General features: G+C 41.0%; 1 protein-coding gene across 4 annotated transcripts in view; it reads left to right on the forward strand.

Annotated features, from left to right (window-relative positions):
• Nucleotides 1-12735, forward strand: part of RAPGEF4 (Rap guanine nucleotide exchange factor 4) — a 213402-nt gene that overhangs the window by 153110 nt on the left and 47557 nt on the right. For all 4 annotated transcript variants that reach the window (XM_034785742.1, XM_034785743.1, XM_034785744.1 and 1 more), the window contains 2 exons: nt 5227-5373; nt 6547-6662. In XM_034785742.1, coding sequence (XP_034641633.1) covers nt 5227-5373; nt 6547-6662 — 263 coding nt within the window. The remainder of the gene's footprint in view (nt 1-5226; nt 5374-6546; nt 6663-12735) is intronic.

Raw genomic sequence — 12735 nt, forward strand, 5'->3', positions numbered from 1 at the left:
TTAGCACTTAGCAATAGTTACTACTTTAATTTCAATAGTAGCTGTCACACCATAATGCTGACATTGTCTTAATATAGCTTTGTTCTCATTCACTGATAGCCAACTACTAAACTGCCCCAAGTTATGCCCAGAAGGAGGCTGCCAGACAACTACAGATTCAGACTAACATGGCTACCCCTCTGATACTTGACACCATGCAAGGCAGTGCATTTAGCCATATGGAATGGAACACAGGCAGAAATTGTGGAAAAACAATGCTCCCAATACTTCTGTTAGTCTTAAAGGTGCCACAGGACACATCGCTTGCCTCATAACCTAAGTCATGCAGAACGCAATGCCCAGAAGGAGGCTGCCAGACAACTACAAGTTATAGCATTATAATCCCTATGTAGCTACGTTCAACACAACAAAAAATAATGCCCAAATTCACATGTAGGCTACATCTACACGATGAACTGTGGTGTGATTTCCCCTGCTCACGAACACATACTCGCACTAGCTCTCATCGAAGGCTAGCAGTATAGCTGCAGCAGCATGGGAACCGGCAGCGGAGGCACGGCTTTGCTGTGCTAAATACGTACTCACTGGTTTCAGGCAGGTTTGTACTTGGCACAGCTACCTGTACCTCCGCTGCCGCTACCCGTGGCACCGTGGCTGTGCTGCTCTTTATATTCTTGCTGGCTCTCGTCGAGCTAGCGCAAATACGCGTACATGAGCAGGGGAGTCACACGCCTAGCTCATAGTGCAGACGTAGCCAAGTCCCTTTGACTTTCCCAGCCTTAGCTAAGCCCTCTGCCCACATCATGGTTGCCACAGTCCTTTGGGGATGTAAGATCAGCTGCTTCCTTCTGAGTTGTTGCTTTAGTCTAGTATTACAAGTATTACCGTTTGTGAGCACGATCACATATGAGCCATCGTATGTTAGCTTAAATTTTATTATCACTTCACAAAATATAATAATTTGTATACAGGAACTTTAAATACAAAAAAGTCTTCTTCATCTTACCAACCTTTTACCATAATATGGAGATACAATTCTGTATTTCCTTTTATGCCATTTCATGTTTAATTATTTAAGCATGTATAACTAATGTTGAAGAAGCTAGATAGGTATTTTCAGTGTAATTAATGTGTCACCTCTTTTTAGAATATTTTTTAAATGTCCATTGATAAACATTAAAAATGATCCCTTTAAGTATGTTTCCATTTTAAATAATATATATATGTATTGTACTTTTTGAATAAATTGACATAGATTGATGTGCGTTCCTCAACCCTCCCCCACAAGGGTACTCCCATTAAGTGGCTTCAAATGGTCTATTCATAGAAGTAAGGATGACTCACACAAGTAAAGGTTAGAAAACTGAGCCCTTAGTTTTCCTTCTGATTTAAGGCAAAAATGTCCCTAAAGGAGTGAAGATATCTACTACATAGTCTGCTTTCGTACCAGATACTTTGGAGAAAGGTACAAGAATCCCTATGGTGGTCAGATAGGAAATAACCTGCTTATAGAGGAAGTTACTTCCTAATCCCTGACAGTTAGTAGTCAATTTATGACCCAAAGCATAACGATTCATATCCCTTCTAAGAATTTTTTTATCCTGTCTAATGTAACTGTGTATTCTCTCCTTAACCATGTACATGTAAAATCCTTTTAGACTCCTACTGATCTTTTTGGCCTCAGTGATACACTGTGGCAAAGAGTTCCAGAGATTAATTATAAACTGTGTAAAAGAATATTTCCTTTTCTCAGTTTTAAATATGTTGCCTTTTGATATTATTAAATTCTCCTTCATTCTTTTGAGAAAGGGTATATAGGAGTACCTGATTTTTACCGTCTGTATGCCATTATTTTCTATATCACTGTCATGCCTCTTTGATTTCTCTCCTCTCTAAATTAAACAGTCCTAGTGTCTTTCTTCACATATAAGCTTTCCACACATATAATCATATTTGTCTTCCATCTTTGGACTCCTTCTACTGGGCAGTTCTAAAGGAATCAAAGAAAGTTACTTTTGTAAAAAGGATAACTGGGATGACCTGGGTAACTATTGGCTGGTTGGCCTGAGATTGATCCTGAGCAAAATTCTGGAACAGCAGATATGTGATGCAGTCAGTAAAGAATTAAAGGATGATAGCATAACTAATGCCAGTCAGCAGGGTTTTATGGAACATAGGTGGTGTCAAATAAACATGATAGCATTTTTGATTGACAAATGTCACTGATAAAGTATCTTAAATTTCTGCAAGAGAGAAGGTGGGTCCGATATCTTTTATTGGACCAAATTTCTGTTGGTGAAAGAAACAAGCTTTTCAGCCACATAGAGCTTTTCTTCAGGTCTGGGAAAGATACTCACTCAGAGTGTCGCAACTGAATACAAGGTGGAATAGATTGTTTAGCATAAGTAGTTAATCGATATTTCAAGGGACCCTTCAAGGTGAAGTGGGGCATTAACACCCTTCTAGTCATCTGAGAAAAAAGACCAGCAAGTATCCTGGATTGCAGTGACACTGAAAAGGATTTTTCTTCTATGACTGGGGAGGTGTTAATGGGTCACTTCACCTTGAATGGTCTCTACGAATATGTATGCAGTGGTGTTGTAGTCATGTTGGTCCCAAGATATTAGAGAGACAAGGCAGGTGAGATAATATCTTTTATTGGACCAACTTCTGTTTGTGAGAGACAAGCTTTTGAGCTCTACAGAGATCTTCTTCAAATCTGGGAAATATTTCAATGGACCATTCAAGGAGAAATGGCTATTAACAACTCTCCAGTCACAGTGGGGGAAAGGAGAGAAAAAAAAATATTACCTCACCCATCTTCTCTCTCTTAGAATATGTGTTAGCTACTTATGCTAAACAATCTGTTCCACCTTGTACTTAGTTGTGACACTCTGAGTACTTTCCAGACATGAAGAGCTCTCAGTAAGCTCGAAAGCTTGACTGTTTCACCAACAGAAGTTGGTCCAATAAAAGATATTATCTCACCCACCTTGTCTCTCTAATATCCTGGGACCAACACAGCTGTAGCAACACTTAAATTTCTGCTGGTCATTTGACCGAGTCCCACAGACATCTGATAAAGAAATTAGCACTATACAAAGTCAGTGTAATCCATATTAAATGGATTAAAAGTTGGTTAACTGACAGAAATAAAATAATAATAAATGGAGAATTGGTATCTCTGTATATGGCAATTGTAAGATTATTACTGGAATACTTTTTAAAAAGTTGAAAAATTGGAACAGGTTCAGAAAAGAGCTTCAAAAATGATTTGAGGTCTCAAAAACATGCCTTCTAGTCAGACACTTAAGAAGCTCGGTCTCTTTAATTTATGCAAGAGAAGGTTAAGAGGTGACTTGATCACTTTCTCCAATTACCTCCATGGCAAAGAGTTTTCTGATAGAAGATGGCTCTTTAATCTGGCAGAATTGTGGGGAGGAGGACCTGTTAGTACTCTCCCTAAATTGTTGTTATTTGAGAAAAACATTTTCTTATAGGAAGATGTTTGTGAGACACTGAGGAATCTGGATTCCAATAAACCTACATTTTGAAAAGTTAAGGAGACAAATGACTTTGAAACATTTTAATGTCACCACTTATTTCTTCACACACACAAACTTCCATATAAAATCCTCCACACTGAACTCTAAGCCATGCCTCAGAAAAACTAGTACATCAATAAGTTTCTCTGTAGAAAGTTACAAAAAATTGTACTGTACAGTGGAAAACAGTAGACTTGGCAGCTCTGCATTCACCCAGCACTGAAGAAAGACTTACTAGTCTGTAATTCGCAGGATCATCCCATTACCTTTTAGAAAACTTAAGGCACTGCACTGGCTACCTTCCAATTCTCTGGCATTGTAGTTGATTTTAATGAGAGATTGCGTATTTTTATTAGTAGCTGAGCCATTCTGTTCTTATATCCTTCAGAACTCTTGAATGAATACCATTCAGTCCTGGCGAGCTGTCACTCCTCCATTTCATCAGGAGTTTTTGTCCAGGCCTTTACCACCACTTATATTGGCAGATGTCTTTATCTGACCTGAGTGCTCCTCTGTATCTGTCAGTTTTCCTTCAATTCCTACTTTAAATAACCCTCCAAAACTGTCAATTTTTGTGTCAGCAATGTGTTCTCGGTTTAGTTAAGGTAAAGCCCAGAAAGTGTCCCAGTGCCTAATAAATTTCCTCTTTATGAGGGAGATTTTCACCGGTGAATATGGGAGCCCTTAAGTCCTTTTAATGGTAGTTTGGCACCTAACTACACTTTATGCCTTTGAAAATCTCCCCTGACATTTTCTCATGCTGGACCTGCATGTGGAACTCTAAGCATTTCAGTGACTGCTACCATAGAAGTCCCAGTATTAAGCCTTTTTCTTATTCATCCAGATTTAGCTTCTAGGTCGTCTCTCACTCCAGCCTGTGAGCCCAATTTTCAGCCAGTTAAATTGGTGTAGCTCTGAAGTCAATGGAGCTATGCTGATTTACACCAGCTGAAGATCTGGTTCTGTCTCTTTAGTGTCACTAGATAAAATGACCAAGCAACTCTCCAGCACTCTAGATGTCTTGTGAGCTCTGTCACCTATATAGCTAGTAAGTCACTGAACAGTTCTCACAATCATCACATATCCAGTTATTCATGTTTCTAATGATCAAATCCTCTACCACCACAGTCTGTTGACTTATTACAGTGGTGTTCCCACCTCCTGTGAGGACCTCCTTGGTATATGAGGAATGATCAGCCTCCTTTACCAAAACTGGAAGATGGAAATTTGTACCTCCATTCCACTTAGATTCTCCTATCATTAGATCAGGACACCCATCATGGGCATGTGTATTATGGAAAAGAGCAGAATAGGTAACAGAGACACACTGTTGGAGAGGAGAATTTCTATTCCAAATCTGTTCTTCAGCAAACTAGATCTGTATTTTTCATGGTCTCTTTTTTTAAATCAACAGCCTGCTGTTATCAGCAAGGCCAGAAGAGTCCTTCGCTCTGAGTCTAATTTCAGAGAACAAGCCCATTCTTTTCTATTCTTGCCTTTTTCTAGTAATAGTAATAAGCAGTTATCAAGTATTGTTTCCTAGTCATTATTTTAGCTGTTGATTTCCTGCCAAATACATTTGTTTTAATATTGGATTTTGAAGTCTGGTGTTTGCACATGGCATTTCAATGGGATGAACTATAATGATGATTTTTGTGTATAAATGTTTTGCTGTTTATAGGGTGTGGTATGTACCCTACACGAAGGAGATGATTTTGGCAAGTTAGCGCTAGTGAATGATGCTCCGAGAGCAGCGTCCATTGTTTTAAGAGAAGATAACTGCCACTTCTTGAGAGTAGACAAGGAGGACTTTAATAGAATACTTAGGGTAAGTGTTGGGTAAGACATGACACTAACACTGGTCCTCTCATATTTGCCACATCCAGTGGCCTGCTTTCTCACCTTGCAAACATTTTCAGAACCTGTGTCATTAGTATCAATAAATGCAAATCAACCCAAAGCATCATTTGAAATAACTTGTAATTAAAGAAGAGAGATGTAACCTCCTAGGAAAAAAACCCTCAAAAAAACCAAGTAGTACATTAAATAAACTACAGGTAAATACATTGACCCCTGCTCAAAGGATCTGGAAAGATGTACTGGCCCAATTTTTGTGGTTATTAATGTTAGAAGAAAAGTTCAGTTGTGGTGTTTATAATGTGGGCCCAGATGATCTGATTGTGATTGTTTGGAAACATCCCATAATACCCAAGGCCAGAACCCTTATTACCTTCGATTGGAATGTCTACGTGCCTACTGGAGTGATGACAAAATCAGCTCAGACAGGTGCCACTCAGTGTTGTACTTGAAAAATGTCTTGCTGCTGCTGAGTGGCTCCTGAACTAATAAGTAGTGAGATGCTTTAGGTCTTGGAGACTCTAGTTGAGTTTTATGTAGCTCTTGCTGTCTGATTTTAGCAGGATTTCAAAGACTGCACTGATGTACTAAAACCTGGGTGCCAGATTACTTTTCATTTGTGTTTAAATGTGCACCAGTTTTGGCTCTGGCTTTGTTTTACTTGTATATAATTGTTTCCACCCTAGACTGTGATTAGCTATAACAGTATTGGGCTAGGATTTATAATTCTTCTATAATCCTTCCAAAAGAACAGTATTTAAAAATGAATGGCCAACAAATGCCAGATTATGGATAATGATGATCATGGAAGGGCAGGGGTTGAAATGACTCTACATTTTAAAGGTGTGGAGAAGGGTTGGTTCTGGCAATCTGCTTTCTTCCCACCACACACCTGTGATCCCCTTCCTGGAGGCTGCTGTGCTAGACTTCCCCATGCCCACCCGGGGAGTCCAGTTGCAGATCCTCTTCACTCTGCCTGCAGGGAGAAAGGGTGCTGAGAGGGAAACCAACACGGGAAGGACCAGCCATAGAGGCTTGGCTCCTCAGCTTTTGTTGAAGTTATTTGAAAGTCATTCATTTTTAAAAAGTAATTAAGCAGCCAAGTCAGGTGCAGTAACTGTATTAAAAATAACTTGTCTTGCAGGATGTTGAAGCAAATACAGTAAGACTCAAAGAACATGACCAAGATGTCTTGGTATTGGAGAAAATCCTAGCAGGAAACAGAGCTTCTAATCAAGGAAATGCACAACCTCAGCACAAGTATGTTTTCATTCAATAGTGCAAATGTCAGACTGTGATTAATCTTTTCATATGGTATTATTATCTAAACAATAGCATATTCTCCCTTTCTGTGGAAAAATTCAGTGTATGTAAGGGTTGTTGGTTTTTTAGCATCAGCTAATCACATGCCCTGTAGTGCATAATATATCAATTTCCAGCCGCGCACTAGGTCTACAACTTTACACAATAATTCTCTAAAGCTCTAACTGTAAATATTCATTTCATGGATGGCTTTTAAATAGATTGCACATAGGGAATGATGAAACCCCATTAAGCAGCGCAATTGTGTAAAATACATGGGGAAAGTACATTGTTTTGTTACTAAGTACAGATGTTTCTCTGTGGATTTCAGATTCAGGATTCTAATACAAATTTGCTAGGTTCAATTTACACACAGTGTGAAGAATTCAGACAGGAAAGTAACTCCCTGAATAGGCTTGCATTCTTTTCTATAATATTCACCACATTTCCCCTGCCTTCTTACCTAGAGGCAGGAAGCACCGTTCTGAAATGAAGTAAGGATGTCCAGGGGAGTCAAGTTATCAATATTTCAAATGAACGGAACTGCTTGAAAAAAATCCCCAAGATAGGGGCTGTGAAACTTACTGGTTTTCTACACTTGAAAATCGGTCTGAATCCTCCATTGAAATACAATCAGGTTGGATTGTTGGCTCCGTTATTCCAATAGTTTAAATTCCCCAGTACAAAAATAATGACCTCATGCACACACATTTGCATGCACATGCATATTTTGCACACCCATGCATTCACATGTAGATCTGGGCAAATAACTGGCAGTTCTGAAAAAAAAGAATTTGGGTTGAACTAAAACTGAAAACTTTGGGGAAAAAAAAGTGGTGAATTGAAAAAGTTGATAATAGTTTTTTTCTGGTTGAATGATTTAATTTCTGGGCATTTTCAAAATAAAAGCAAAGGAAAGAAAGCATGATGTTCACAAAATGGCCAGAAAAGCTGGTGCCTCCTGTGACGGGTTGGATCACAGAAACCCCCCTGGGAGCTGCCACCCGATGTGCAAAGACTACCCCTGCTCCTGTTTTCCCTGCCAGCTCAGGACTCCAGCACCCTGTCTTGCTGAGCCAGACACTCCCGTCTGGCTCCAACACAGACCCAGGGTCTGAATCACTTGTCTCAAAGCTGCAAGTTTACCTGAAAACAGCTCACAGTAGTGCGCTTGTCTTTAGCACTCAGATGCCCAACACCCAATGGGGTCTAAACCCAGATAAATCCGTTTTACCCTGCATAAAGTTTATGCAGGGCAAACTCATAAATTGTTCGCCCTCTATAACACTGATAGAGAGATATGCACAGTTGTTTGCTCCCCCAGGTATTAATACATACTCTGAGTGAATTACTAAATAGAAAGTGATTTTATTAAATACAGACAGTAGGATTTAAGTGGTTCAAAGTAGTAACAGACAGAACAAAGTAAGTCACCAAGCAAAATAAAATAAAATGCACGAATCTATGCCTAATCAAACTGAATACAGATAATTTCCTCACCAGTTCCAGAGTGCTCCCTTTTACAGGCTAATCTCCTTTTAGCCTGGGTCCAGCAATCACTCACACCCCCTGCAGTTACTGTCCTTTGTTTCAGTCTCCTTCAAGTATCCTGGGGGCGGTGGAGAGGCTCCTTCTTTAGCCAGCTGAAGGCAAAATGGAGGGGTCTCCCCTGGGTTTAAATAGACTCTCTCGTGGGTGGAGACCCCCCTCCTCCCTCCTCTGCAAAGTCCATCTCTAAGATGGAGTTTTGGAGACACCTGGGCAAGTCACATGCCCCTGCATGACTCAGTCTTTGCAGGCTGACGCCATTGTCCACATGGCATCTTGCATGTCTCCAGGAAGACTTCTCATGTGGATTGGAGCATTCCAAGATGCATTGTTCCCTAAGTGTCTCCTGATCAGGTACTTAACCTGGTGAATTCCTTCCTAAAGAAGCTGACCAAATGCCTCACAAAGCTTACTTAGAAATCAGGCAAGCATACAGCCCATATTCTTAACCTCGAGTAGAAAATGATATATATGTACGAATAGGATGAATAGATATAGTAGATCATAACCTTTACGGAGATATGTTACATGGCACAGGCAGCACAAAACATATTCCAGTTATGTCATACATACATTTATAAGCACCCCCTCCCCATAAAGCCTTATGGGGTACACTGTCACACCTCCCTTTTAACCTTTAGCCCAGTGGTTAGGGCACTCACCTGAGATGTGGGAGACCTGCCTCAGTTCCCCTCTCTCTGCCTTATTTGGAGCAGGGAATTGATCTCGCACATTGCAGGAGAGTGTCCTAACCACTAGGCTGTGGGGTTTTCTCATTCTCTTCTGTTGAGGCTGTTCCACTTTGTGTAAAATACTCGGCTAATCATTGGGCCAGAGAGGGCATGCATGAGTGACTCTGTAGCCCACTGGGTAGAGCGTCCACCTGTGATGGGGGAGGCCTATGTCCATGTTCCTGCTTCAATGTATGTTCAATTATGTTTATACAGTGGAACAGCTTCAAGAGGAGAAATCCCTGTTCTGCATCAGGCAGAGGGGGGCATTGAACCCGGGTCACTTGTTTTCCACGTGAGGACGCAAACCACTGAGCTAAAGATTATAAGGGAGGCACCATCACCCTTCTCCTCCAGCCATTTTGTGCCAAAGTCCACTTGTGAATTATAGCCCACAAGTCTTTTTGGATGAAACTATCTGATGAATTTCTGTCAAATTGGCAAATAGTTTCAGGTTAATTGAAACTGCATTTTTCAGCGAACAAACTGTTGGTCTGAAAAAGTTGACCCAGTTCTGTTCACACGTATACGCACTCAAATGCACCAGTCATCTAATGCACACTTATAACAAGAACAACAACAACAAAATAGCAAAATACAGCAGGAGATGGCAGTACTTTTCATCCCCTCAAAGTGTTGTCATTTCACAGGAATGTTGTGCAGATTCCTTGGACAATAATGGATGGCCCTTTGCCATCACGTATCCAGTATGGTTAGCATCTCTAACACAGCTAACATTATATATTGAGAAGTACTGAAACTTCTCTTCTGCTCCTCACTTTTACCCAGATAAGGAACTTATTTTCCTCTATTTTGAGGGGTTTTTTTATTAGTGAAGATAAGACATAAGGTTAGTGCTAGCACTGCCCATTATTAGTACAATTTTCCTCTGATGTGTGATTATCGCCCATCTGTTATTACAGTATTTGTATTTATAATTAGATATTTTATCTATGGGGATTTAAATAAAGCATTTCCTTATATTTTTTCAGGGGCAGGAGGCACCCACCTCTCATGGATGGCTCCCTTTCTCTCTGTAAGGTGTGAACCTGCTTTCAGGTTTTTTGTTCTTTCAGTGGGGTGCCACCTGTCTCGCAAGCATCCCCCAGCATCCCCTTCTGGCCGAGTTGCATACACTGTCCCCCACTTCTGGGGTATACAGTCCCAAGTTCTTATCACGGCCCTGGTATGGGGCCGTAGCTCTTAGGCCTCTTCCCAGAGGCACTGCCTTCTTCAGACACCTAGCCGGGGCCCATATTGGTACCTTCAGCTGGCGTCCTTCTTAGCAGACCTCCCTGGGTTCAGTCTGCAACCAGACCAGCAGAGCCCATCTCGGTACCCTCCTCTGGTCTGGCCAGGTTTTGTGCTCAGTCCCCTGGGCTCAGCCTGCCCACAGTGACTTTTCGATGGCTCTGCTGCTATACTATTCTAGCCAGCAAGGCAGACGGTCTTTAGCAGTCTTCACTGGGCTCTGTTTGGTGAGCTCTCTGCAATGAGCTATCCACGGTACTGCTTTGTCTAGCCAGCCAGGCACCCAGTCCTCCCTCATCAAGCTCCACACAGCAACTGAAGCCTCTGCTCTGTTGCTTGCTTTTTATCTGGCCCTTCTGGCCCCTTATTGGTCGCTCCAGCAGCCCCTCTGAGTGGCTGCTCTTCTCTAGGCTGCCTAGAGGACTCCTCACTGCTCTATTCTGGGACAGGGTGATTCAGGGCTGCGAGGCCTCCAGCAGGGGGCCTCCAGACCTAGTCCACCCTGCCACAGTGCCAAATTCTTTAGTAGTGTAAATGAGTGAAAATGTGCATTTCTAAAATGGTTCAATTAATGTTTTATGCAAACATATTTCAAACACTGGATTTTTTGAGAACTCTTTTCTACTCTTTGCTATGAGTATTACTTCTAGTATCTGGCATTTAACAATTAAAATGTGAACAGATAAGTCACATGGTATGTTTGTGCTCCCTGGCTAGATGAGGGTAGTTTTCAAAATCAAACTTCCAGGGTGAATACTTTCAATGAAAATTCAAAGTTTGCTTTTCACAAATATTTTATCAATTTGCTTAAATATATTGTTTCTGTGACCACTCCTGGCAGTGAGCTGTCACAGAAAGCAAACACAAAAGGGGCAGAAACTGAGAAAAAGCAAAATAGCTTAAAAATTTCAGCATTCCCAAATAATTTTTTCAGAGTCCAGCTTATTTTACTGACAGTATGTTTGTTAAAGTATTTTTATTTTAAATCTTTTAAACTGAATTAGTACTTGTGAGTGTGACCTCTCTAGTTTCTGCTATAAGCTAGTAAATGGAGTGAGAGGCAAACGTTACGTTTCAAAGTCCATATTTAGACACCCAAATAAGTGGCTTGATTTCCAAAATGCTGAATCTTTGGGAATTACTCAGTGCTTTTGAAAATCAGGCCACTTATTTAGATGCCTAAGTTAGGAATTTAACTGTAAGTATCCACCTTTGAAAGTCTTGGCTAAACCATTCTGTATATCCACAGAAAATATAAAGCAGAGGCCGTGCAACCTTCCCCATACTGCCCCAGCAGGATTGCTCAGGCCTGAGCCGGAGAGCTCACCTCTCTGGTGGGAGGGTGTTTCATTCTCCAGGTCCGTTCAAACCTTAGCTTCTCTTCTGAGACTGTCAACAAAGGTACCAATTTTGATGTGGGCACTTTCTCACTAGGAAGTAAAATAAGACCAGCAAGTGACTTTTATGAGATACTAAACTACCTTCAGACTTTTGATCCCTACCAAATTATATAGAGGTGAAACACTGTAGTGTATTGTTAGTTCCCTGAGCCATCCTGTCAAGAATTATTTTTTCCCTTCTCTTAATCTTAAGAAAAAGGCTTAATTTTGGGACCAGATGCCCTGAACTGCGGTTTGGGTCCATCCCCACCCTCTTGACTGCTGCAGCTCAGTGAGCCACAGTTTCAAAGAATGACAGGCTTGCTACGAAGAGGTAACTCTGAAGTTCTGTCTTCCAACCTCTAACTTCTCTCTTCGTGGGTGATCACACACATGCGGTGTTACTGCCTGACACCTCACAGAGCATTGCTACAGTCACTGTAGGCCACTTCACTGCTTCGTTTTCACTTTCATATTCAAAGTGCAGCAAACTGGGTTCTCTCTGCCTCGCTCACCTACAGACTTGGTTAGTATCTCTACAAGGATGTGCACTGGCTTAACAAGTGTTTGTGTTCTTGGGACATCAATACAGTTCTTCCAAAGGGGCTGGCAGGTAAAAGAACTGTGATGGTCAGTGCTCAAAGTGAGGGGGAGCTCCCAGGAGCTCAGTTCCACCACTTATTTCTCAGCAGGAGCAGAACACCTACACTTCTCCTAGGGTTTCGGTTTTTTTTTAAGTTTCATACTTTTTCACTTCAACGTGGAAAAATGATGCAAAGATTGAAAGAATGAAATGAAAGATAAAGAGAAATCCTATTCACTAGGAAAGAAGGAAAGAGAGGACAGTTAATCAGTGCAGCTCTATTCTGTAATATCCTCTGCTATAGTGCTGGTACATAAATTTTGCCAATGTTCCCTGCAATACATATGATAACCTCACTATATGCAATATACCCTCGTGCTGTACCTCTCTAGATTTACTGTTAGAAATGGTGTAAGTACTGAAGTTAAGCAGATACTTATTTACTGCAGTTACCTAAGGCAATTGGCAAATTTTGAAGTTCCACTACTATACATTACTGTCTACCACCATGTCCTTTCCCCCAGCTCAGACCTGCAGTA

Source organism: Trachemys scripta, chromosome 11, assembly GCF_013100865.1.
Source record: "Trachemys scripta elegans isolate TJP31775 chromosome 11, CAS_Tse_1.0, whole genome shotgun sequence".
Classification (NCBI taxonomy): domain Eukaryota; kingdom Metazoa; phylum Chordata; order Testudines; family Emydidae; genus Trachemys; species Trachemys scripta.